This window comes from Manis pentadactyla, chromosome 15 (genome assembly GCF_030020395.1).
Source record: "Manis pentadactyla isolate mManPen7 chromosome 15, mManPen7.hap1, whole genome shotgun sequence".
In the NCBI taxonomy this organism is placed as follows: domain Eukaryota; kingdom Metazoa; phylum Chordata; class Mammalia; order Pholidota; family Manidae; genus Manis; species Manis pentadactyla.
Window position 1 is genome coordinate 46,684,977 of NC_080033.1, and position 25,856 is coordinate 46,710,832.

General features: G+C 55.5%; 2 protein-coding genes across 12 annotated transcripts in view; one reads left to right on the forward strand and one right to left on the reverse strand.

The window, feature by feature from the left end:
* Positions 1–1,733: 1,733 nt before the first annotated feature.
* Positions 1,734–22,721, forward strand: KATNB1 (katanin regulatory subunit B1). Of its 2 annotated transcripts, none has more exons than XM_036897804.2 (20): positions 1,734–1,875; positions 3,003–3,307; positions 7,502–7,632; positions 10,557–10,674; positions 15,973–16,073; positions 16,440–16,481; positions 17,123–17,206; positions 17,422–17,537; positions 17,959–18,030; positions 18,190–18,340; positions 18,466–18,656; positions 18,764–18,894; positions 19,294–19,344; positions 20,523–20,590; positions 20,706–20,819; positions 20,914–21,063; positions 21,354–21,430; positions 21,511–21,585; positions 21,840–21,956; positions 22,311–22,721. In XM_036897804.2, the coding sequence occupies exons 2-20, from the start codon at positions 3,268–3,270 to the stop codon at positions 22,441–22,443; spliced, it is 1,962 nt and encodes a 653-aa protein (XP_036753699.2). In that variant the 5' UTR covers positions 1,734–1,875; positions 3,003–3,267; the 3' UTR covers positions 22,444–22,721. The 2 variants fall into 2 exon arrangements, with proteins under 2 accessions (XP_036753699.2, XP_036753700.2); XM_036897805.2 differs by lacking the exon at positions 1,734–1,875 and adding an exon at positions 1,900–2,872.
* Positions 22,722–23,629: 908 nt separating this feature from the next.
* Positions 23,630–25,856, reverse strand: part of KIFC3 (kinesin family member C3) — a 57,244-nt gene continuing 55,017 nt past the window's right edge. For 8 of the 10 annotated variants that reach the window (XM_057493063.1, XM_057493064.1, XM_036897645.2 and 5 more), the window contains 3 exons: positions 25,636–25,770; positions 25,089–25,197; positions 23,630–24,307 (listed from right to left, as the gene is read on the reverse strand). In XM_057493063.1, the coding sequence (XP_057349046.1) occupies positions 24,282–24,307; positions 25,089–25,197; positions 25,636–25,770 (270 nt within the window). In that variant the 3' untranslated portion in view covers positions 23,630–24,281. Of the gene's footprint in view, positions 24,308–24,495; positions 24,523–25,088; positions 25,198–25,635; positions 25,771–25,856 lie in introns of all 10 variants that reach the window. The other 2 variants (XM_036897644.2, XM_057493062.1) reach the window with 2 other exon arrangements.

Sequence of the window (25,856 nt, forward strand, 5' to 3'; positions counted from 1 at the left end):
TGCAGTCTTTAATTGTAATGCTGCTTCCGATGTCCTTTAAGGTAAATGGCTTGATCAATCTCTTCAAAAGATTAATGTCTTTATAAAAAAATTGGGGGGAGGGCTGAAATAGAATGAGCTTAAATGGAGCCAAGTATATGGAATCTTGTTTTCTAGTTAGAAACAAATTACAAAACATATTTTCTGGATGATTGGGTAAATCTGGACTGGATGTTAGAGAACTATGTTTCCTTAGGTGCCAGGACACAATGGTTATGTGGGATGAGGACCTTATTTTTAAGAGCTATATGCTCAGTAGTTAGTGTCGGGTGTGAAATATCTTGCTGTCTGTAACTTTCAAATGGTTCAGAAAAATTACGTGGACAAAGCACATTTGGCAAAATATCAGCAAGTGTTGATATCCAGGTGGTAAGTATATGGGTACTCATTCTACCACTAAACTATTGTACATCATAGTATTCTTTCCAGTTATCTCTATTAAGTGTTTCATAATAAAAAGCTGAGGGAAAATACAGGGTGAAGAGTTTTGATTGGACTTTATTCTGCTAATCTAGTCCTCTTTTGATAGTGCCGGTACGCCTCTCTTAGTCTATTTCCAAAAGTACAATATGAGGGGTGGACCCTCTTTCTGGCAGAGGTGTGGTACAGTGGAGAAACCCGTAGGTCTTGCTTTAACACGGGTTCAAATCCTGACACCATTACTTTTTAGCTGCGTAACCTTTTACAAGCACCTTCACTTGAGTCTGTTCTGTGAACAGGACAGGAATCTACCCCTTTAGGGTGGTCGGGAGCATTGACATCAAGCAGCCTCCAGCTCAGTGAGTGATTGGGGAATAAAGACTTCAGGCACCGGGCTCTGGGAAGTCTGCGCTACCCTCGCGGCTGACAGCCTGGCCCCAGGAGCCGCTCCGGTGCCGCCCAGTTCCTGTTAAGAAGCCCCCTGAGGGTGAGGCCACGCGAGGGGCCCCGACCCTCGCCGATTCCCTAAGCCCACCCCACGCACGAATCACAAATGAAGGCGGCCTTTCTCGGATTGCTAGTTGGCGGTCCCCTTAAGGGAGCAGCCAATTCATCCCCGCTTAAGGGAGCAGCCAATTCATCCATTCACCGAGGGTGCGGCCGTGGGCACGGCGCTCCGGGGCTCCACTCTGGACTCGGACCTAAGTTCTGGTTCTGTTTCCCTACAGACCTCCTGTGGGGCATTCAAGCCAGCATCTGAACCAAAGAAAAAGAGCAAAGTCCTCGCACCACGACAGCACAGCCCCCGAGCAAAGGGAAGATGCGGGAGCTGCCAAAACGCTGACTAAGGCCTCGTCCAAGATTAGCTCCACTCCAAGATGGAAAGTCCTCGGCTTCAAGCTGCTTCCGATATCCTTTTCCCATTGGCTAGCTGGGAATTGGTTTTCTAATAAAGTGAACGCTGATTGGTCTAACGGAGATGGTTGCTAAAGCAATTGACGTAGCCATCATTGGAGGGCGTCGCGCAAAAATTTTCAAAAGCAAACTAGGTTCAAGATAGGGGAGGGAAGGGTGGGCATGAGGCGGAGGCGGGACCAAGGAAACGGAGTCTTCATTGGGTCATTAGAGGCCGAGGGCTGGCTCTTGAATGCTCCTTCCTCGTGATTAGTCCAATCAGGAAAAGTGGGCAGGGACTTTGGAAAAGCGGCAGAAGCGCCTGCTTCGATTGGTCAAGCCTGGCAGGAGGCGGTGCTCCTGTGGCGGCTGATTGGTGCGATAGGCTGGGGGGGCAGGGCTCTGGGCCGGAGGTTTGTTGTGAGGGTCGGTTGTCAAGCAGCGACCAATCAGGGGAGAGAATGGAGGCAAGTAGGGGTCGCGCCTAGAGCACAGCCTCGGCCTCCGGAGCTGCCCCTGCAGGTGGAGTGGGCAAGTGGGGAGGCAGCGAGGGGTTGATGAGTCCTGAACTGGAAAGAGCCTGGCGGATCCGGGCCTGGCTGCGGCGGAGAGGGCGAGGGCTCTAGGCAGGGGATGCTGGGGCCCATGCCCCGCAGACTGTGAGGAGTGGGAGAATCAGGCGCGGCGGAGAAACCAGTCCCAGGATGGGGGCATGAGGGGAAGACCGGGGAGACCGGAAGCAGAGCCGGGGGCCCTCAGGAGGACGGGTGATGATGAATAGGGCCACAGGAAGCAGGAGAGTGAATGAATGGGGGATACTGATAGCAGAGAGGAAGGGCAGTAAATGGGGTCTGGCGAGGCAAGAGCCAAGTTACCGAGCCCAGGAGACAGGATGTGCACTTATGGAGGATACTGGCGTCGGGAAGAAGGGGAGGGAATAGAGGACTAGAGGGGTAAAACTGGAGAAGTCAGGAGAAAGGGGAAGGAGAGGAGAGGTTCATGGGGCAGAGGTTTGGAGGAAGGCGATAGAAGGCTCTACGAGGTGGCCTTTTACAGTTGAGGAGTCATACCGACTCATGCCCAGACTGGAGGCCTAGTTCATAATACTGTCTTTGGGAATTGCAGGGGCCAGGAGTAGTTAGTTCTCTTGCCTCTTGGACCCTCTTGGATTGGACCCTCAAGGCCCTCTTTGAGATTCTCCCAAGAGATTTCAGGGCCTGTCTGAGGCGCCTCTCATAAGCTCCTAAGCTTAGCTTCTGGCTCCACCCCCTATCATACGTCAGATAAAACAGTGACTCCCAGAAATCTGTCTGAACTGCAGACATGTGGACTTCCCCGCCCCACTGCGGCTGCTGCACTTCAGGCAGCCAGCCTCCTGGAACAAAGCCTCGCCTCCCCTCATCCTGGCCTCTGGGAGGACCTTCTTTTTCCCTGTGTTCTGAGTCACCCAGTCTGAGGTGACCCCTCTCCAGATTCTCAAACCCAATTTGCAGTGTGGCTCTTGACTCTGGTGGCATTGGTGGGTATCTGTCTTTATCAAGTGGCCTTGGTGATCCAGGGAACTACAGCTACAGTTCTTCAAACCCGGAGTCCCCCAAACTCTCACCAAGTGTTTCCTAACAAGCCATCACCTCTGTTTTGTGTTCCAGCCTGGTGTTGAGCTGAGATGGTTCAAGCCTGACATTCCATGATACAAGATCCCGACAGGCGCTCACAGGCTGCTGCCGTGGCTGCTGTAGATGATTTAAGACCACAAGGCAGTCCGGGGCTGAGAGACGAGGCATTCCCTCTACCTGGATGTGTGGAAACTCCCTGCCAACTTGATTTGTGGATCTGGGGGGGATCCACCCCCACCCCACACGGCAAGTACAGTCTATTTTGTGGGTGGAGCTTCAGGTCCCAGCCAACTGAAGGATGGCCACCCCTGTGGTCACCAAGACAGCCTGGAAGTTGCGTGAGTAGTTTTCATTTTTTATTTCTCACTGTTTGCCTCATTAGCTGCTTATAGCTGGGTGGACTGAACCTCAAGCTTTGACTCCTATTCCTGGCACAAGGGGCGACTCTCAGGCCTTGAGTAAGATAGACAAAGATGCAAATCCTGACTTTGGCATTTATTAGCTAGATGACATTGGGCAAGTGACTTAACCTCTTTGAGGTTTAGTTTCCTGTCTGTACAATGAGCTAATCACACTTGTATTCTAGAGTGGCTGTGAGATTCCAGTGGGATGGTGAATGTAAAGAAGCACTTTACTGCAGGATTTCCAGTTAGGCTGATGGGCCTGAGAGGATGAGAAATTCTGAAGGATGTTCTTGGCATTTTCAGACATTGGCATCTCACAAGTCAAACTTCCCCCTTCAGATAAAGGCATCTTGGGATGGGGGTGGGGGCGGGAGGGTAGGCAGAGGGATGTTGACAGGGCTCTGGAATTTGACTGAGCATGTGTACCACCCACTCTCACCATTACTCTATTCTAGCGGTTCTCACCACTTTGCTCTCTTAGGACCATTTTATACTAGTAAAAATTATTGGGACCCCAAAGACTTTCTGTTTATGGGAGTTATATCTATCGTTAGATATTAATACTGAGATGTCTTACAACAAGAATATACAGTCAAATATGCCATTAGTGATGATGTCATCATGTGTCATGTATGTACTGGAAAACTTCACTATATACTTATGAGCAAACAAGTATAATACCATCTTAGTATTATAAAAATAGTTTTGTTCTCTTGGACCCCTTGAAACGACCTTGAGGATCCCAAGTTTCCCCAGATCATATTTTGAGAACTACTGCTCTACATGCTGGTGCCCTGTGAGGCTTACCCCGCCTATAATCACTGGTTTGCATAGGTTTGGTCTGCCCAGACCGGTCGCCCTCTGTTATGAGCTGTCCCTGAGCAGTTTTCAGAAGCTGGGGCAAGGCTCTGTCCCTTTTTAACCTTGGGTTAGAACTTAGGTAAAGCTCTTTTCTGGGCCTCAGTGTCCTCATTTGTAAAATGAGAGGTTTGGCCAGTTTTAGATTGTTCCTCAGCCCTAGGGTTCTGGAAGAACCCTGTTATGAACTCCCAAGGAGGGTATACTTTGGACAGAGTAGCTTTGTATTTTGGAGGATTATGTATTCCTTCAACAGCTGGTCTTTCCTGAGCATAGAACCAGGCACTGGGTTGACAGTTGGGGGGCAAACCTGACAAGGTCCCTATGCAATGGAGCTGAGAGCTGGAGAGAGTGACAGGCAGGAATCATAAAATAACACTCCTGCATTTCTCCTCCAATTCCCAGCTGGGACATGTGCTTTGGATCAGCTAACTAGATGTTGGAGGGGTGAGGGTAGGGGGATGCTATAGGGTGCCTGAGCAGCATGTGCAAAGGCACTGAGGCAGGAAGCTCAGTGCATTGGAAGGGCTCAAAGGAGGCCACAGGCTGTAGCATAGCACAACAGTGGGGAGAATGTGATACCACATTCTGGTATCTGGTGAGGTCTTTAGGGACACCCAGCCCTTCTGAGGGTTTGGCTTTATTGTAAAGGCAAGGCCAAGTCATCAAAGTGTTCAAGCAGGAAGTGATGTGATCAGGCATATTGGGCATCTGCTGACAGTTTGATGTGCACAGCACTTCCCATGGGTAAAAGCTGTCTGGAGAGCCCAAGGCCAAATGACCTCTGGCTCTTTGTGGCTCTAGAGTCTGGTGTGGATCAGAGGGTACTTGACTGGCATGGGGTCACTGAAGCCCAGTTATTCGCACTTTCCATTTTGGATGCAAGTCCTTAGCACCTCTAACCAGAATGCTGTGTTCACCTGCTCTGGCTGGGAACAGGGGGCCTAAGCTGTGCCACCTGAGCTTGGGAAATTGGCATGGGCCTGTGCCACAGGGCAGGCAGCAGTCACCAGCCTGGCTTGCCAGTAGATGTTGAGGGTTTTTATTTCTTTGTACTAAAATTCCATTCCCAGGCCTGGGCCATTGGTGGTTTGGTTGCTGTCTTTAAGGCCAGAGGTTTTGGGCCAGTGCCCAGTGCCAGGGCCTCTGCCTGGTGTCTATGGTATGGCCCCATTTCCCCCTGGTTCCTCCAGGGGTTCTACTCAGTCCCTTGTTAGGATGCTTAGAGGGGAGTGCTGGGAGCCCTTCTAGAAGGGCCCAAGCTCCAAATCCTTCTCACCCCAAAGTGTGTGCTTCTTCCAGCTGGATGCCCTGTTTCAGAATGCGTTCCCCACTGTCTCCCCACTCCTGGACCTAGAGCAGCCACCCAGGAAACAGTTGTATTGTGAAATAATGGATATCTATAGGGGCAGTGGTCCTGAAACCCAGAGAGGGGTGACAGTGTGCCCAAAAGGCCCAGTGAGGTGGGGCCCAGCCAGAACATTCCCTGGGAATGGTGAGAGCTGGGCAGACACTCAGGCCTGCAGGTCCTGGGCCGAGGGCAGTGCATGCGGGACATGTCTTCAGAGAACCGAAGAGGGCCTGAGGCTTGGGATTGGTGCTCAGGGAGAGGGTGGTTTGCCCTCTTTCTGGGTTGGGCAGTCACTTTGGCCCAGTAAAAGTGCCTGGATAGACAAGAGTTTTTGAGCAGAGCACCCCGGGCATCTGTCCCTCCAGTGTCCAGAGGACAGAAGATGCCACAGCCGGGATGTGGACTAGAGAGGGGCCTAGCACCCTTGGATGCAGCGGTGGGGTCTCCAAGGCCCGGCTGATACTTGGGCCTGCAGGGGCCTCTCACCCCTGCCTGTCTGGGCCCTGAGGTGAGGTGGCATCTGTGAGGTTAAGCTGGGGCATGATCCCCGGGCAGTTCTGGTGGCCTCTCTCAGCCACACTGCTTGGCAAGCAGGCTTCCTGGGCCCAGTTTCCCAGTCTCCCTGTGGTCTGAAGCCGGCCCCACAGAGACCCCCAGGCAGGGTGGGGGCCAGAGCTAGAACGCAGGAGCAGCCCTGTGCAGGACTTCAGCAACGCCCTTTTCCTTGACATCACCCGAGCCAGCCTCCCAGTTGCCTCAGAGCATGGGCACACTGGGGTTTTCCCTCTGCCTTCATGGGGAGACCTGTCTTCTCTTCCTCGTTCCCAGGAGGCGCTCACCGGGGCACTGGCTTGGGGCCTGGGCTGCCTCTCGGTTCCTTACCCGACTTCTGTTCCCTTTGGGGCACTGATGATGCCCTCTGAGGCTTATGGCTGCTGCCCTACTGCTGCCCCACCAGGTCCAGGCCAGGGGCCTGTGTGGCTGCCCACATGGCCCTGTTTCGTCTGGTCGGCCCTCATTCTCACCCCCTCGCACCTAGACCTCACAGTTGGCTAACTCCTGTCCCCTCCTCATGCAGCTCACCCTCCTGGGGCTCCAATACCCACTCTCTCTATGGCAACTAGCCCTTAGCCTGCCTAACAACCACAGGGCACAGTGTACGGAGCACAGTGTATGGCATGCTCCAGGTGAATCCTTAGCAACTCAACCTGCTAGGCATTATTATGATCCCCATTTACCAGACGAGGAGCCCAGTCCTCAGAGAGGGTGAGGGACTTGTCTAAGGGCACACAGCCTGCAAAAGAGAGCAGCACCTGGTCCATGATTCTGAAGCTGCGGGCTGAACCGTAGGTGAGCTCACAGGAGGACAGCATGTCTGGGGTCGGCCTGAACAGTTCTTAAAGGGCGCTCCCCAAAGAGGGTTATGTGTTCCATGAGTAGCAGCCAGGAGGGCGTAGGCGGCACATGGCTTGATATTTTTTATTGTAATAATTATTTTCATTTTTCTTTTTGTATCATAGAAAAAGTATAGTGAGCATACCAAACTTGTAATTTCATGGAGATTAATGCTAAAAGAGAGAGCTAAATAAAAATAGTTAGTTTTAAAAATGGAGCATAGTAAGTTAATAATATTACCAGTTGATGTGCAGAAAAAAGGAGAAAAAGTCTTGAGGCTTAAGGGTGGGACAGGAATGGCTAAAGTTGAGAAATAGTCATTTGTGTCCCAGCCCTGCCCCGACAGCTGGTCCTCCAGCTCATGAGGGGGTGTCTGGCAGCAAAGGGGAGCTGAAGTGCACAGGGCCTCCCACTGGGCTTTGGGTGCAAGAGCTGGTAGCTAAGCAGGGCAAGGCCCGCCCCTCCTCCACGTGGCCCCATGTCACCCACTGACTGTCTTTTCTATCTTGCTCTTTCCTGTGTAGAGGAGATCGTCGCCCATGCCAGCAACGTGTCCTCACTGGTGTTGGGCAAAGCCTCTGGGCGACTGCTGGCTACAGGCGGGGATGACTGTCGTGTCAACCTGTGGTCCATCAACAAGCCCAACTGCATCATGGTGAGCCTCAGCTAGCCAGTGGGGACAGGACAGGGGCCTGGAAGGGGATGTGGGTTGGGCAGGACTGGGGACTGGTGAGCAGCAGGTAGCTTTTCAGTCTCTGTCAGGCCCAGGGCAACCAGATAAGTGGCTGGGCACTCAATACAAGAGTAGAGGGACATAGCATAACATCATTGCCTTCCCAGCCCTCTGCTCAGGAAGGTCCCAGACAGCCCAGGATGGCTGGGACAGTGGCCGGCCCTCAGGAATGGGAGTGCCACCTGACGGTGGGCAGAACTCCAGAACCTGTGTGGTAGAGCTAAAATGAGCCCTTCCGCCAAGGTTGAGGCTTACAGCCCTTCTCTGCCCATCAGCCCATTGGACCCCCTCTCAGCTGCATGGGGGGTTGCTTTGATTTATTTCCCGCCTCAGTCCACAAAAAGGATTTGAGGACACTTGGTTGGAGCTGGTTAGAGAGCTGTTTTTAAATAGCACTTTCCTTCTGCTTACACAACTAATTCAGTGCCAAAAACTGTCTTCCAAAACAGGAAAGCACAAAGGAGTCAAAAATACAAAAATGAATTACACATAGTTTCATCGTCCAAAGACCACCATAGTTCATAGCTTGGTCTGTGTCCTTCTTGGTGTTGCTGTAGCCATATACATGTATATGTATATGCATGTATATGTGGACTTGTGCGTGTCACCTGGTTTTTAAGATAACAGTATTGTGAACATTTTCCTATGTCAACAAATAGCTTTTTACAACAGGATTGTCAGAGGCTTCATGGTGTTCCACTGTAGGGATGAGCTGCCGTTAGCTCGGCCACACCCTATTTCCTATACCTGGAAGGTCATTTGCTCAGCCACCCGTGGTAAACATCCTCATCCACCTAATCTTTGAGCAGATTTGTGATCATTGCATGAAATTCAAGGGCGTGCACTTTTTAAAAAGCTTTCAAAACATACTGCCAAATTGCCCTCCAGTAATCAATTTACATTGACCGCAGCAGCATGGCACCTGCCCTCTCCCCCGATAGCCCTGCCAGCACAGGGCACTAGCAGTCTTTTGACCCTTGGCCAAGTAAAAACAGAAATAAAAAGGGATGGGAGGTGATGTTTACTGGTAGGAACTTAATCACCTCAGTGTTTTTGTGAGATTGGCAGAGGCCTAAGACCTGACCTGAACCACTGTCAGGGTGAGGAACAAAATTGAAATTGTTTTGTTTTGTTACATTTTGTTTAGGGCTCAAATGTGTTTTCCCCCTTGAAATACCAAAGTAATGTACACACATTGAAAAAGATTAAACAAAGACTGGTAAAAAATGGACATGAAGTGACCCCATGCTGTCATCCCCAGAAAAGCACAGTGAGCACATTGGGGTCTGGCCTCTAGACTTACCTTCTTAGACCAGGAGCAGCCACCCCTGGGCCTCTTCCTGTCCTCACCACAGAGCAGGCCTCTCAGTGCCTGCAGCCTGCCACCATTTCTCCTTTAGGATCAACACACATGCTCCCCTCTGCAGCCATCCACATGTATCTGTCTCTGAGTGTTTTTGAGTAGGTATGAATTCATATAGTTCAATATCCAATGATACTGTCTTCCTTCCTCACCTGACCTCCACATCCCTCCCAGAGACAACCATGGCTCTGTGCCCTTCCAGAATTATTTTATACCTTTGTGAGCAAATAGGTATGTGCCCCGTTCCTCTTTTTGTACAAACAGTATCCTACTATATACACTGTCCTCCATCTTTTTTTCACCTAAAAGTATCATGGAGATTCGTCTTTATCATATTCAGAGGGTCACCTCATTCATTTTTATGACCAAATAGGGTTCCAGTTGCATGGGTGACTATGGATGACCACAGCTTATCCAGTTTTTCCCTGTGATGGGCTTCTGTATTGTTGTCAGTGTGTTGTCAGTGAGATTCAGTACAGTACACAGCTTGGGCCAGGCTTCCAGGTGTTTGAGTGTGTACGGGGTACGCTCCCTGTGATGGAATTGCTGGCATGCAGGGAATGTGCACTTCTAAATGTGGGGAGATTTTGCCCACTTGTCCTCCATGGAGTTTGTGCTCCTTTATACTCCTGCTGGCAACGTTTGGGAGCCAGACAAGCTTGTAACTGTCTGGCCTTTGGGTAGTTCTGCTAAGGAGCATTTTTCCCCTACCATCCCCAACCCCCATGGGAAATACTGTCTTAGCAAATGCTGACAGTCACCACTGTGCCTTAGTGTGGCTGGTGCTGGCGGGGAGTGACAGATGCTGTGGACTTCAGATCCCAGCCTCCTCTCCAGAAAGCTGGCCATGCCAGTACTTCCTGTGCTTCTGAGGGGCCAGGCCCAGGACCTGGGCTCAGAACCTGCCCAGCTCAGCCTGCACCAAGTTGGGTGAGAATTTTTCCAGGAGAGTTACTTCCTGGTTTTCTGGGCTCCATGAGCCCCTGCCTAGAAGCATAGCAGGGTCCTCCAGCAGGGGCAACCCATAGGCACCCAAGCATTACAGAGGGGCGAGATGTGTCCCACTGCCAAGCCAGGCCTCGGTTCTGCCATGGTGTCCCCTCTGAGGGGCTTGGGCCAGGCAGAATGGAGACACGAGCAGAGCCGAGGTGGGTGGTGTTTGGACTCAAGGCTGAAGAGTCAGCCACTCCCCTTCACGGGGCCCAGGGCCATTTCTGCAGGTGATGTCCCTGTCAGAGGCACTGTGGGCAGTGGGAGGGGGTTGGAGAGATTGGGGTCTGGCCCACTTTTAGCTCTGGAAGCTAAGGCCAGGAAAAGCAGCTGCTCAGCCTGTCTGCAGGAGAGCCTGCAGGTGGCTCTGTAGAGCGCGCCCTCCCTGCTTGAGTCGCTTCTCATTGATGCCCTTCCAGGGGACCCAGGATTTGGGGCAGCAGCTGAGGGTTTATCCACGGAGTGCGCTGAAGCTGCCACCCTCTCTCCACAGAGCCTGACCGGTCATACGTCCCCAGTGGAGAGTGTCCGCCTCAACACCCCCGAGGAGCTCATTGTGGCTGGCTCCCAGTCGGGCTCCATCCGCGTCTGGGACCTGGAAGCTGCCAAAAGTAGGCATTGCCTTCTCCACGTGCACGCCTGTGGTTGTGTTTGTCTCAAGCTCTGAGCTGCTTCCTCCAGGAAGTCTATGCTGACTAGGCTTCTGTAGTTGGGGTGCTTCTCTCCTGGAGTGCTGGCCAGACAGTGTGGCGACCCCCCTCTCCCTGAGCCTGGCAGCAGTCCCTGCTGGCTGAGTGCTGGCACCAGGGAGGCACCCAAGAAATGTCTGAATGGACAACTGGGTGGATGGGTGGGTGGGTGCCTATGTGGCTTCAGAATCTGGAAGGACATTAAGGGCCACAGGGGCCATACAGGATGCAAACAAGTAAGGTGGCTATGTGGGGAGAACTGAGGTGCAAGTGCCCCAACTTAGGCAGCCTGCAGGAATGGGGCCTGGGGTGACAAGGTGCTGTTTCCTTGTACTTTTGTTTGTTTGTTTGTTCCAATTCAGTTTTCATCTTTATAAAGGTTATACATAGTTTGAAAAGTCAACTACTGGTAGTTCTACAAATGATCGGGATGGGAGAAGAGCCTTTGCCTGACTCCTTCCTATTCTCAGGAGAGGCCTCAACCTCCTGCCCTCTAACTGGGGTTTTGGATTACCTCTACTTTACCTCTCTGTTTTGTGCATTAGCCTCTGCCTCACTGGGGCAGATGAGAATTTAGCTCTCAGAGCCACCCCCAAACTCTGCACTCATGATACTGCCCTTCCACCTCTCACCGTTACTTTGTAAATATTTAAAGTTTATATTACCAGGACCATATAGGTATTATTCAGAGCTGATTACATCTCTTCTCTTTTTGTAACTTTTTTCCTGGAGTTAGTAATTGTTTTGCTTTGTTTAATCTGTATGTTTTCTCTGTCTTTATTACCAACTCTTCCCCAGGTTCTCTGCCAGAAGAGCAAACCTCCTCCTTGAGTTTACCCTCAAACCCATCCTGTATCTGAGGTGTCTCCTCTCAGAGCCTCTCTCCCCTAGGGCCTAGTGGAGCAGCCTGGCTGTCACCATGGGGCCCTCTTGTCTCCTTTGCAGGGAATTCTGTCTGTCTCTGCTGCACCAGATCCCATGTTGCCACCTTTCTCGTCTTCTCCCTTTTTGATGGAGCACATTCTTTTGTAACTTTCTGAGCAAAGGTGCATGACTGGCAGTTTAGAGACCTTCCGTGGCTGAAAATGCCTTTATGCCCCCCACCCCCATCCTTTTTCTGAGTTTGAATGTAGGATTCTAGGTTGGAACTCCTTTTCCTTGAGGATCTTGCAGGTGTAGCTCCACGGTCTTTTAGGCTCCAGGGTTGCTGTTAGGTCAGGCCAGCTGTCCACCTCCCCACCCCCCCACTCCTCTCTCCAGGCTTGTAGGTGCCTTGTCCCAGTGTCCTGAAGTGTCACAGCAGGGAACCTCAGTGTGGGCCTATTTTCATTCTTATGCTAGATCCTAGCCAGGCTCTTCCAGTCTGTAAACTTGTGCCCTCAATTCTGGGCCAAGTGGAGAGTCTCGCCTTCCCTAAAAGGGGGCCTGCCTCTCAGCCTCAGCCTGCTGTTGCCACATGGCAGTGTGGGCACAGGATTGCCAGCTGCTCTGATTTTTTTAAGAGAAGCTGGGAATCTGGAAGTTTATGTGGAACCCACCCGTTTCTAAATACTGACAGCTAATTCAGCACTTTTTTTCAGAACACTGTGCAGGCCAACACTGAGAGGTCTGAGTAAAACCCGTTTGCTTGCTACTTCTTGCCAGCGTCTAGTCTGGACCTTCAGCACGCCGGGTGGGAGGCCATCTGCTACCCGAGGGACAGGAGAGGAAATGACAGCATGGATTTTGCCAAGGCTGCTTTTTCCAGAAGCCCCCTTGCCTGATTGAGATGGAAAGGTCCTTCAGGGCCTCTCCTATGCCACAGCTCTGCCTCTGCTGCTGGATGGTGGCTGTCAGCCATGCATATCCAGTAGTCAGTTTCATTCTGCTCAGGAACAGTGGTCTTTTGGTGTAGGTGGTCCTCCAGAAAGATGGTGCTCCTGGGCCCCAAGAAGTGTGCTTGCCCACGCAGTGACGGGCAGCCTAAGAAAGACTGAGCCCCATCACCTCTTAGATAACAAACAGGGCCTACGTGCTTAGTGTCTCAGCCTGTGGCCCCACCACCTGGCCACACTCAGGAGCCAGGGCATGCTGGGCATCGCCGGGCTCGAGGGGCCAAGGAGGGGCAGGCCCGGGCTGGCTGGGCTCTCACTGAGAAAGCAAAAAGGCTTGGGCAAATGGTGCTTCACTTCTTAGGAAGCCCAGGACCTGAATGCCTATGGATGGCACCAGCCATTCACCATTCACTGAGGAACAAGGAATAAAAGAGAGAGGCCAGGGGTGCCGTGTTCTCAGCCACGACTATCTCACGCGTCAGGGAAACGTGAGGAGGTCTATGAGGTGGGCGGAGAAGGAAACTGAAGACCTCTGGAATTCCTGGGCCCTTGACCAGGGCTGGCTACTGTACAAGGAGCTCATTACAGACACACAGCCCAGACCCCACTTCTGATTCACTAGTGGGGTGGGCCCAGAATCTGGCATTCAGTAAGCTTCCAGGTGATTCTGTCACAAAACCAGGTTGGCAGGGACCCCTTATTTTGACAGATGGGCAAACTGAAGCCCAAAGAGGTCCCTGAACCTGTTGAAGACCCCATGGCTGGAAGGGGTGTAACCTGGGACTCAAATCTTCATGTCAACACTCCCATCCCAGTACTGTCCACTCTGCCATTTGTGGGTTCAACAATGGAAGAGATGTTTGCCCTCAGCAGCCTGGGTAGGAAGAGCTAAGACCTTAGGCCTATCTCCATCCCCACCCACTGCAGTGTGAGGGAAAATGACAGAAACATTTGGCACCCAGGTGCAGATGGGGTTCTGAAAGGGCTGCCTGACTGTCACATTGGGCGCCTCGCAGGGCAGCCTCTTACTGCAGGTTTAGGCAGAGGCCAAGCAGCTCCTCGGCTGGGGTCTTGGAAGTTCCTACATGGGGCGGACAGACTCTGGAGGCCCCTCGACCTGTGGCTCCTGGATCCTGGGATGGGGTCCAGCGTCACAGCCTCCGAGGGCCCTTCTGGGACAAGAGTAAGGGCAGAAGTCACACCTGAAGAATGTGGTCCTGCCACTTCCATGGCACAGTCAGAGGGGAGGGTGGGCCAGTCAGTCAGCCCGCAGGAGGGCGGCCTGTGCTTCACGAAGAAGACAGCCCACGCAGGGTGGGACCTAACATATCCTCTCAGGGCGGGGCAGGATTTTGGAAATCTTGCTGTGGGGCACAAAGCAGGTGGGCTAGGGGTTGGGTGTGGACTGGAGCAGGAGCCAGCATGAGTCTGCACTGTCCAGACCCCAGACTGGGCAACATGTCCCCAAGGCCTTGGCCAGCCAAGCAGTGCTGAACCCCAGATGGCAGGTGACAACTACAGGGGCAGCTGTTCAGGCTTTGGTGCAAGTGAGTTAGGCGTTCATTCAACAAGCATGGTAGACACCTTGTCACTCTATGAAAGATAGAAAGGTGGCTCAGCCCCACCTCAGTGCCCAGCAGGCCTGCTGCAGGGGATACCCAGTAGGATGGGCAGATGTGGTGGGTGATGGGCAGAGGGATGCACTTTGTCCTCAGGCAGGTGACAACTGAGCAGCTCACTTTCATCTGGCCTGTAGGTGTGCCTGGCCCTGTCCTAGAAACTTTAGACAAATGAGTTCCCTTGACCCATGTAAAGGGTCACATGGTAAAGCATGCTGCTCAGGAGTCAGTGCCTGGTTTAAATTCTGGCTCTGCACCCTGCTGATCAGCCTCAGGCCCTCACCTCCCTCCTGGTTGCTTTGGCGGTGGCGGGGCTGATGCCCTGAAGTCACTCAGCCCGCTCTTGGCACACCAGCAGTGCTCAGCAGGCATCCTGGGGACATAACTGGGACCACAAGACAGAACCAGGACATGTGCTCTGAGGACTGAGGAAGAGACAAGGTCCAGCTTAGGGGACGGAGAGGAGGGGATGAAGAAGGCAGAGCTCAGGCAGGAAGAAATGACAAGAATAATAATTACCACAGGCATTTATGGAGTCTTGACCTTGTGTCAGGCCCATACTAAGCGCTTCATGCCCATTTTCTTGCTTAATTCTGGCCATGATCTGTTAGGAGGCTCAGGGAGGGTGAGATATTGCCCAGAGTCATACAGCCAAGTGAGGGGCAGCGCCAAGACTGATCCAGTTGCATCTGGCTCCAGTGCCCCAGCCCTGGCCCTTGAGGGATGGAGACCCTCACACACGAGTTGGCTTAGACCTTGACTCTCTTGTACCTTAAGCACTGTGTCTGGAGTCAGCTTGATTACCTCCTCCAACAGAGCACTCACTACCTCCCAGGCACTGTTTCACCTTGGCTCAAGCCTAGGGATCCTGGCCTCCCACACCCCTTGGCCCCAGCACTCATGGAGTGATTGGTTTCTTCCAGACAGCAGAGTTATAAATCTTTCAAAAGATAAGACACATGAGGCCAGAAAGAGGAGCCAAATTTAAGTGGACCAGAGACTCCTCTGAGAAACACAAGATTTGCCTGTGGGCACAGCTGGACCTGGCAGCAAAGGTGCCTGCGAAACCATGAAGGATGTGGGATGTGGTTTCCCAGGGCAGCAGGAGGTGACAGGCCCCTGCCCCTGAGGCTTCTGAGGCTCACTTACGTCCTCCTGGTGTTTTCTTGGTGCTCAGGGCCACCCTCAGGATCCCTTGAATCGGTGGCTGGCGTAAGCACAGGGTACTCCCTCCACTTGCCCTCCTTGGGTCCTTTGCCCACCACTTCCCTCTGCCTAGCATCCTCCACCCACTGACATCATGCTCAAATACCACCTTCCCCCAAAGGCCCTCCTAGATTTCTCATTTCAGCCAAGCAGCTGCTCCCCAGCTTGGACCTCTGCTTGTGCGGTCTCAGCTGTGGTGGGATGCCGCCGACCATAAGCTTCATGTCCGTGGGGCCTGAACCAGCTGCGGTAGCTACCTGGCTCTGCTGGCTCTGGGCTTTGCTCTGGGAAGAGCACGTGGGGACGAGCCCAGAGGCACAAGCTGCAGAGAGGGTGAAGTTCGTTTTCTGAGGGCTCGAGTAATGACAGAAATCGCTGTCATCTCTCAGGAGAAAAATAGGATGATTAGTTAGGGTGCTAGGACCCTGGCTGATTTTTCTCCCTGTTTTGAGAGTCTGGGTTATTGTCCTATTTTGCCACGTAGATAATATTAAAGCGCCCACAATGAGCATCCCAGCCTCTCCTATGCTAGTGGTCTTGTTTGCCTCTCATGCTGTTGTCTCTGCTTTCTTCCTTGTTAGTTCTTCGCACACTTATGGGACACAAAGCCAACATCTGCAGCCTGGATTTCCACCCCTACGGCGAGTTCGTAGCTTCAGGTTCCCAGGATACGAACATCAAAGTGAGACACCACTCTGACCGGCAGTGGGACCGGGCCTGCATGTCCTGCTTGGGGGTGGACTTTCAGCTCTGTATGGGTGCATCTTCCCTGTGTGTGGCATCCACAGCCTCCCGGGGGAGTGGGGGTGACATGTGGAAACATTTGCCAGACATTTCTGCTTAGAATGTCCAGCTTTACTGAGCAGTTTCTGAACCCCTGTCATTTTGGGGTGTAAGGATCTGGAGGTACGCAGAGTTCCTCTCTGCTCACAGCCCCACCCTGCCCTCTGAGCCAGGCTCCAGGACTGTGCTTAACTTGGCCTTCTAGCCCCAGCCCACCCTGGCTGTGACCTGTGCTGACTTGGCCCCTCTGCTCCTCTCCCCACAGCTCTGGGACATAAGGAGGAAAGGCTGTGTCTTCCGATACCGGGTAAGGAAGGCGTCCTCTGTCAGTCATGCCATGAGCACTGTGCAGGCCTGGAGCACAGGGTGGTGCCCAGGCCCTGGCAGGGGCTGGAGGGGACTGCTGTCCAACATGGGGAGAACATGAGAAACCAGAGTCCAAATGAGAAATATGAGTCTGGGGTGCAGCAGGAGTGCCGAGGGTGGTCCACCTGGAACCCCAGCTTTCCGTGAGGGCCCCAGAGCCCTGTTACCTGGACTGTGCTCCACACTGTGGTTTTTGCAGGTAGGTAACAGGTGTCACTAGGTGAAGGGACTTCCTGTTCAAATGAGTTTGGAAGCACTGAGTTCAATAAGTAAGTATTTTTGGAGGTTTTTAGACCTTTGACATTAAGAGAGGGTATTTAACTCTCCAAAGGGAGGTATAAGATGCATTGTTTCCTAGACTATGTGACCATGAAATCTTGATTTCTTGGGGCATCCTGCAGGATGGGGAGTCCATGACCACACGTGGAGAAGTGTCCCTCTGTGACATCTCCCGCACGTGGCCATCTGTCCCCTCCTTGCCTATTCCCCAGGAAGCACTGTGTGTCGAGAGTAGGGTTGGAGGCGGGTGGTGGAAGGGGCCCAGGCCCCGAGGGTGAGCTCAGTGCTCTGTGCTCTCCTCAGGGGCACAGCCAGGCCGTGCGGTGTCTCCGGTTCAGCCCCGACGGGAAGTGGTTGGCATCGGCCGCAGATGACCACACAGTGAAGGTACCTCCCTGCCTGACTTGGGCCCAGGGCTGGGTTCTGGGGTCTGCTGATTACATGCAGGCTGGGTCCTCACCTCCCTCCTGATCGGACTCACGGGTCCCAAGCCTAGCCAGAGTGGAAGGTGGTCTGTGGCTGGAGAGCTCAGGCAGGAGTAGAGGGAGAGCAGGCAGCAGAGGTGCCAGGCCTGGTCCTGACCTCCATCTGCTCTGCCCCAGCTCTGGGATCTGACTGCTGGCAAGATGATGTCTGAGTTCCCTGGCCACACGGGGCCTGTCAATGTGGTGGAATTTCACCCCAACGAGTACCTCCTGGCTTCTGGCAGCTCTGACAGGTAAGAAAGAGAAGCAGGGCCTCCCGCCTGTGACTGCTGTCCTTCACATCTCTGTCCACTGTTTGTATGTGTTTATCTGTCTGTCCCAGAGCACCATGCCTGGTGATCCTGTGTAGACTGAACTGACTTCCAGCCAAGCCAAGATGGGACCCTGGTCCCATGTCCCCCAGCTCTGGCTCCTTGGCCCCAGTGTCCTGGCCCTCCATGGCATGTCCAGATCCAAGGCCCGTGTTCATCTCCCACCTGCTGAGTTCCCTCCCTGTGCCTGTGCAGGGCCAGCCTGGGCCCAGGCATTGCTCTTAGGGGCCCCAGCCCAGGGAGGAAGGTGTCTGGAAAGAAGTGGGCTTTCTGGGCCCATGGACGCGTGTGGAGGCCAGCATGGGGGCACTGGTTTCCCAGCACAGCCTGGCTGCCTTTGCAGGACCATCCGTTTCTGGGATCTGGAGAAATTCCAGGTGGTGAGCTGTATTGAAGGGGAGCCAGGGCCTGTCAGGTACGCAAGCCGCTGGGTGGTGGGCCCGGCCCTCCTCCTGGGCACTGGGATATGGATGTGGTGGGCCTTTCTCCTCCCCTCTCTGGTCCCCCTTATCTTGAGCTGCCCACAGCCTCCCTGGGTTTCCTGGGATCCATGACCCACTCTTACCTGACCCAGGAGCGTCCTCTTCAACCCCGATGGCTGCTGCCTGTACAGTGGCTGCCAGGACTCGCTGCGCGTCTATGGCTGGGAGCCCGAGCGCTGCTTTGATGTGGTCCTAGTCAACTGGGGCAAGGTGGCTGACCTGGCCATTTGCAACGACCAGCTGGTGAGAGAGCCACCGCCCATACCCACCCTTCCCCCTGGCTGCCACCCAGCTTTGCTGGGATCCTGCCCACCCATACCCCAGCTGCTGCTGGAAGGGTCGTGCCCCAGCTCTGCTGCTTCCTGCAGATAGGCGTGGCCTTCTCCCAGAGCAATGTCTCCTCTTACGTGGTGGACCTGACGCGAGTTACCAGGACAGGCACAGTGGCCCAGGGCCCTGTGCAGGACAGCCAGCGCCTGGCTCAGCAGCCGCCCCACCCCAGTGCCCCGCTTCGCCGCATCTACGAGCGGCCCAGCACAGCCTGCAGCAAGCCTCAGAGGTGGGGCGCTAGGGGCAGGGGTGGGGGAGGGTGCGCCGCAGATGGGCCACCACTGGGAAGGCTTTGGGGAGCCGTCCCAGCTCACTTTGGCTCGCCTGCACCCTCAGGGTGAGGCGGAACTCGGAGAGTGAGCGCCGCAGCCCCAGCAGCGAGGACGACCGGGATGAGCGGGAGTCTAGGGCCGAGATCCAGAACGCCGAGGACTATAATGAGATCTTCCAGCCCAGGAACAGCATCAGTGAGGCCTGCACCCCCTCCGCCCCCTGAGCCCCAGCATCCCCATTGGTGGGATGGAGGCAGACAGTTCTTTCCAGGGATGTCAGTGGCATTTATGTCGCTCCGTTCCCTTAGCTTAATCCCCAGCCCACACCTGGGCCCAGGTTCTGTGCCCTGCAGCCCCTCAGTGCCCGCTCCTGCCCTGAGCAAAAGGACCCACAGGAGCAAGAGGGTGGGAGGGGGTCAGCGGAGGGTCTGGACGGCTGGGAGAAGGGGCATGGATCTGCAACTGCGGGTGCCTGGGAGCACCTTCCGTGCCATGTCCTGACAGGGCCCTGGGTCCAGGTCAGCCCAGCCCTAAGGCTCCGACGGGAGCCCTGGGCTGACCTACATGAGTCCCCAGCCTGCTCTGCCTCTGCAGGTCGGACTCCACCCCGAAGAAGTGAGCCCTTCCCTGCACCCCCGGAGGACGGTGAGTCAGGGCCAGAGCCTGGCTTCCCTGGGCCTCCAGCTCCCCAGGTCTCCCTCCCGTGGCGCAGTCCCAGCATCTCCCACTGGATCTTTCCCCTCCACTTGCCCAAAAGCACCTACTGTGTGCCAGGCCCCTGTGTGAACAAGGTAGGCAGCTGCTCAGCCCACACCCTAGTGAGGGGGCTGAGTGGTAGACACAGCTACACAGACGGGTCTACAGAGGGACACAGGCTGCAGGACACGAGCGAGCCGGGCATGGGGAGGGGCATGGTAGATGGGGGATGGGGCTCTGACCCACCAGGAAAGAGAAGAGGCCCAGAGCTGGCAGCCAGGCACTGCAGGCCCAACTGGTGTGTGTGTGTGTGTGTGTGTGTGTGTGGAAGGGGTAGGTAAGAAAACATGATCTTCTTTGTGACTTGGGAGGAAGATAGGTGGGCACCTTGTCCTGCATCCTGCCCCTCCCTTCCACCTGGCTTTCTCCTCAAGGCACCATCTTTTTCGGGGCTGGGTTTCTGAAGGGCCTCTTCCTCCTGTGCTTCCCACTCACCATCCACTCACCTCCAGGCCCCCCAGCACAAAGGTGCTCCACCCGTAGTGAGGTGACAGGATTTTACTCCCTGGAGCTTCCTGGGTCCCATCCACACACAGAGCTTGATGCCTGCTTTCTGTTGGACCAGTGGTTGGGTGGGTGGAAAGGGAGGAGACAGGCCCAGCCCACACCCTCAGGCCTCCCCAGGGCTCCCCCTACACACACACACACAGACACACACACACACCACACACACACACACAGACACACACACACACACACACACACCACACACACAGACACACACACACACACACACACACCCTCCTTCCCTGGCATCCTGGGCCGCCCCACTGCTTCTGGCTCCATCCAGACACACACACACAGACACACACACACAGAGACACACACACACACACACACACAGACACACACACACACACACACATACACCACACACACACAGACACACACACACACACACACACATACACCCTCCTTCCCTGGCCTCCTGGGCCGCCCCACTGCTTCTGGCTCCATCTGCCCTAATTGCAGATGCTGCCCTAAGTGCCCCCCTGAGCCCTGCCACCTTCTTGCCAGGCCCTTTTCCTGGCCTGACCTGACCCAGTGATGTGTCCCTTTTACTGCAGACATGGCCACAGCCAAGGAGGCAGCAAAGCCCAGCCCAGCCATGGACACCCAGTTCCCGGTGCCAAATGTATGTCCAGGTGGAGGGGGTGTGGCATGGGGAGCCTCCCATGTTGGCAAAGGTTTGGGGAGGGAGGACAAAGAGGCCTCAGGCTGGCCATCCGCTAAGCTCTGGGCCCCTCCAGGTTGAGGTCCTGCCCTGGCCCCCGGTTGTCACTCCCGCCCCCAAGGCTGAGCCTGCCATCATCCCTGCTGCCCGGAGCGAGCCCATCGGGCTGAAGGCCTCTGACTTCCTGCCTGTGAGTGGAGGCCCGCCCACTTGTGACTGGGGTGGAGGCCCATGGGTCGAGGGCAGAACTTTGCTGCCAGCATCTGGGTGCTCATCCCTTGCAGGCCATGAAGATCCCCCAGCAGGCAGAGCTGGTCGACGAGGATGCCATGTCACAGATCCGAAAAGGCCATGACACCATGTGCGTGGTGCTCACCAGTCGCCATAAGAACCTGGACACCGTGCGGGCTGTGTGGACCACAGGTGACATCAAGGCAAGCACCACCTCTGCCCTGGGCTTAGGGCTGAACCAGGAAGAGGCCACACAAGGAAACGAAACAGTAGGGGCTAAGCAGCCCTGTCCCCATGCCGTGACTGACTTTATTTCTGCCACCATCATCATCACAAGCTGCCATTTACTGAGCACCTGTTTGTGGGCCTGGCCTTGCCCTCGTCATCTTAGGTGCAGTCTTATTAACACCCCACAATCAGCCCCATCACCACACCACACCCAGCAGGGACCCCTGTGCCCAGTCCCCTCTTGACGGGTGCTCTGTTTGCACAGACGTCGGTGGACTCAGCTGTTGCCATCAATGACCTGGCGGTGGTAGTGGACCTCTTAAACATTGTCAACCAGAAAGCGTAAGTGGCTGCAGCGGGGGGAGTGGGCAGAACATGCGAGGCCAAGTGCTGAGGCCACATGTCCCTGGGCCTCTCCCCAGTTCCCTGTGGAAGCTGGACCTATGCACCACAGTCCTACCGCAGATCGAGAAGCTTCTGCAGAGCAAGTATGAGAGGTAAGTGTGGGGAAGCCACACCTGCTTCACAGGGTAGGGAGGGAGGCAGGAGTCTCCTTCAGGGACCTCAGGAAGGACCTCCAGGGCTGGTGCCCATGTGCCGTGGCTGTGTGACATCCCTGTCCCCTCCAAGGTCGAGGGCCCAGAGTGAAAACAAGCCCATGCTGCCTCTGACCTGTCTCTGCCCCCTGTCTTTGTATACTTCACTCTGTTTACCTTTCTGTGTGGCTCCATCCATCCATCCACCTTTGCAGCTATGTCCAGACAGGCTGCACCTCCCTGAAGCTGATCCTGCAGCGGTTTCTGCCCCTGATCACTGACATCCTGGCAGCCCCACCCTCCGTAGGTGTGGACATCAGCCGGGAGGAGAGGTGAGGGGCCAGGCTGGGTGTGTGTTGGGGGCAGGGGTGCTATTCCAGGGGAGGACACACAGGCCTAGGGAACAGCTGCTTGTTGATGGTCCTGCTGAAACAGTTTAGAGGAGGTGACTGTACAGGGACAGTGGTTGAGCACATGGGCTTGGGAAGCCGGAACCAGTGTTCCTCTGTGGCCTGGCTTTGCCCTGAGCCCTGGCAGGACCTGGTGAATCCTGTGCTTTGGGCATCTGCCTTGCCCTGGCAGGAGGAGTGGCAGTAGTTGGTTGGGAAGGAAAGGCCCCAGGGTTGGGCAGGAGTCACGGTGTCCATGCTGGCTGGCCGCTTCCAACACTGCCCCTCTCCCTGTAGGCTCCACAAGTGCCGGCTCTGCTACAAGCAGCTCAAAAGCATCAGTGGCCTCGTCAAGAGCAAGTCAGGCTTGAGTGGCCGCCACGGCAGTGCCTTCCGCGAGCTGCACCTGCTCATGGCCAGTTTGGACTGAGAAGCTCGGTGGGGGCACCCAAGGCCCTTGGGCCTGGCCTCAGCCCCCACTTCTATTCCCTGTGTGCCCAGTGGCCCATGAGCCTCTGCGTGGCCCCACTGCTGCCCTGTAGCCATTCTGGAGGCGGCAGTGCTGGCCCGCTGGCCACCTCCACAGCCCTGAGCTCTCCAGTAACAGCTGCACAGCTTTGCCCAGCTCCTGCTTCTTGGGGCAGTGAACTGAGCCCTAGGGCAGCTGCTGTAATTTATAAGGCGAATTTTATTAAATTTGTAACTATTTCCTGGTTTCCTTGCTGTAAGGGGCATCTCCCAGGCCGAGGATTGCCTGCTTGGCGCGCCAGACAGTGTGGCCAGCAGGGGGCAGCAGAGTGACAGGCTGGTGGGAAAGGGTAAATTCATACTTGAGGAGGGAAGGCAGCAAGTCCTTTCACTGGCTAGGAGAAACAGGAGAGGGGTGGGCGCCACGGGCCCATCACCTCTATCTCAGCCACACTCCCAGCAGTCCTCTGGATGCCTCCAAGACCAGCCAACAGCTGTACACTACAGGGTGCCAGGGCCCCAGCCTTGTAGGTATGGCCACCACCCTCTCCAGTCCCCCGGCAGGCCCCCAGGGACAGAACTGGAAGGGCAGCTGCCCCATCCCCTGATGAGGGCTCTGAACAGTGTTCACTACCTGTAGGAGTCCCCTGTGCCGGCTGGTTCAGCTCCAGTTGGCGGGAGGACCCCATGAGCCCCCATGTACGTTCCCCCAAGACTGGGACCAGGTGCAGGCCAACACAACCCCATGGTGGGGGCACTGCTGGTTGGGGGGTGGGCGGACGGGTCCTGCAGGCACTAGGAGGATGGAACTCACCTGCAGCAAGTTCACTTAAGAGGGGGCAAGGCCAGGGCAGAGGGCGGGCCACCCTGGCCTTGGCTTCCAGGCATTTGAAGGGCCTTGTTTCCCATCTGGACGGTGGAGGGGATAGCACTGTTGTATGGGGCAGTCAATCATGATAAGGGTGACCCGGGTGGGGTGGGGTGTCACCGGCCCCTCCCAGTCATGGACATTCAGAATGTGATCCTGCTTGGAGGGCAGATTGGGAGGGCTGTGGGTGACCGGCCAGCACTGAGAGCCGACAGCACATGCTCACCCCCAAGATCTGACCAGGGGCTCACAAGACCAAGACAGGTCTTTCAGACTACACTTGTGTAAAAGGTTTTTATTTTAATAAGTAAAAATGGCTAAGCTTCCAAAAGTTCTTAAATAGGATTTCAGAGGGAGGAAAGTGTCAAGAGGCCAGTGAGCAAGGAGAGAGCCTGGTGCCAGGCAGATGAGGGGGAGCAGCACAATCCCCACCCACTGGCCCCCTGCAGGCCATAAATACCTATGTACACCTAGGAACACTATGTACACGCCAGTGGGGGCTGGGGGTTTGGAGAGGGGGGCAGGGTTGCCCCAGGGTGCCCACCAACCGCCCAGTTCCCACGGTTCCTGTGCCTTCAGGAGGCTCCTCAGTCCCCGACTGCAGAGGGGCCCCATGGGCTGGAGAGGATTGGGTCAGTCCAGGGAAGGGGCCCACCCTCCCATGGACTGCACCCCTCCCCAGAGGGCCCACTCTGATGGCTGGGGCCTGCCAGGTGAAGTGGGCCGTCTCTGCCCTTCAAGCCCATGCATTTGCATCCAGAGCCACAGCTGAGAGACACCATTTCCTTCTGAACATGTTTCTCCTCTCAGGAGAGATGGGGCAGAAGAGGAACCTCCACTCTGGCCTTGGGTCCAGGCTCCTGGCACTGCAGCAGACGCAGGCCAGCGAGGCCTCAGGGCCCAGCTCTGGTCTGGCAGGGTGGATGTGTCCATCATACAGGCACTGGCCTCAACTTGCCTGCAGGAGGTGGGAGAGGGTTCTGTCAGCCTCCATCTGGGAGAGCAGGAAGGGGCCAGGCAGAAGCACACAGACAGCAGGCAGAACAGACTCAGCCCTGAGCAGCCAGCTTCCCGGCACAGCCCTGCAACCCAGGCAGCCAGGCAGGCGGGTGGGTGGCAGCTCTGGGCCTCTGGTCCCACACTCACCTGGAGACTGCAGCCCCAGCCGTCAGGCTGTAATCAAAGGGACAGACGTCTCATTGGTGGGCCTGTCTCGGGCCAGGAATCCCCAGGACCCTGATGCCCCTATACCTGTGGACTCAGCACTTGCCAGGCCCTTCTGAATGTGGGGCCAAGCTGGGGGTCTGGAGCCCTGGATTCCAGTCCTATGGCTGGCTCAGTCCTCTCCCGGCACATGCAGGGAGCCCTGCCCTTCCCTGCAATGGGAGCCAAGGCCCTGGACGGGGGGTGTGCCAGTCCTGCTTCAGAGGGCAAGCCCTCTTCAGAGAGCCCCGTCTTGGGCACCCCGGCAGCCGCCCTGCTAGCCAGGAGGGCTGAGCCTCTCCTTACACTAACTACCCTGTCAAAGGGGCCTTCAATTTTCCATGTGTGAAGTGGACCCAGCGCTGTCTGCCCTATTTCCCAGGGCCATGGAAGGTTATGAAACAGGTTCTGGATGAGTTTTATAAACTTTAAAAACGGGAAAAAAGGAAAAGCCCATCCAGGTAAGTGCAGCCCAGTAGCTATGAACCCATGGGGAGGCTCACCCACCCACCCTTGGCCGCTCCCTAAAGGCTCACCTGAGGGCTGCAGCTTCCTCCGGATGGAGCCCGGGCGGCTAGCGGTCCCGGAGCCAGGGGCTGAATGTGCTCGTGCTGCGGGCTGCAGTGTCTGGCACACCGGCTCCCACTGTGGGTAGGAATGAGCAGGTGGGCTGGGCCGCGCTGGCCCTGGCTGCCCCACTCCACCGCGCTCCCTCCGTTCCCCTCCCATGCCTCCTGAAACTGTTTCCTCACCTGAAAAGCGGGCATGATGATGCCCCCACCTCAGCTACTGCAAGAATTAACTGAGGTAATACATGTAAAGAAGTAGACTAGCTACTGCTGAGCACCTGTGTGCCAGCCGGCCACCTGCCCACCCCCCACCCAGCTGACGGCCCCCACAGGTACCTCTGAGGCCAGGAAGAAATATTTGGCCCAAAGAGGCTATTGGGTTTCGGTTCAAGTTCTGCCTCCACCCCCTTCTGGCATCTGTCCCTCCCCCACCACTCCAGACCCTCCTTCCTGTCCAAGACCCAGAAGTCTAACCCAGCGCTGGCCCCAGACAGGCCTGTGGCAGTCCCCATACCTCCAGATGCTCCTGGCTAGACCAGGACCCGAGCTCTGCCCTGCGGGACCCGGGGCCCAGCTCCACAGAGCGGACCCTCTCAGCAAACTTGAGGGAGTAGAGCGTCTCACTGGTGTTCTTCTCCACGGGGGACACCTGGGGGACATGAGCGCTCACTCCCCACCCAAGCCAGCCGGCCTCCCCTACGGCACTGAAGGAGTCACATGCTCACCAGGGGACCT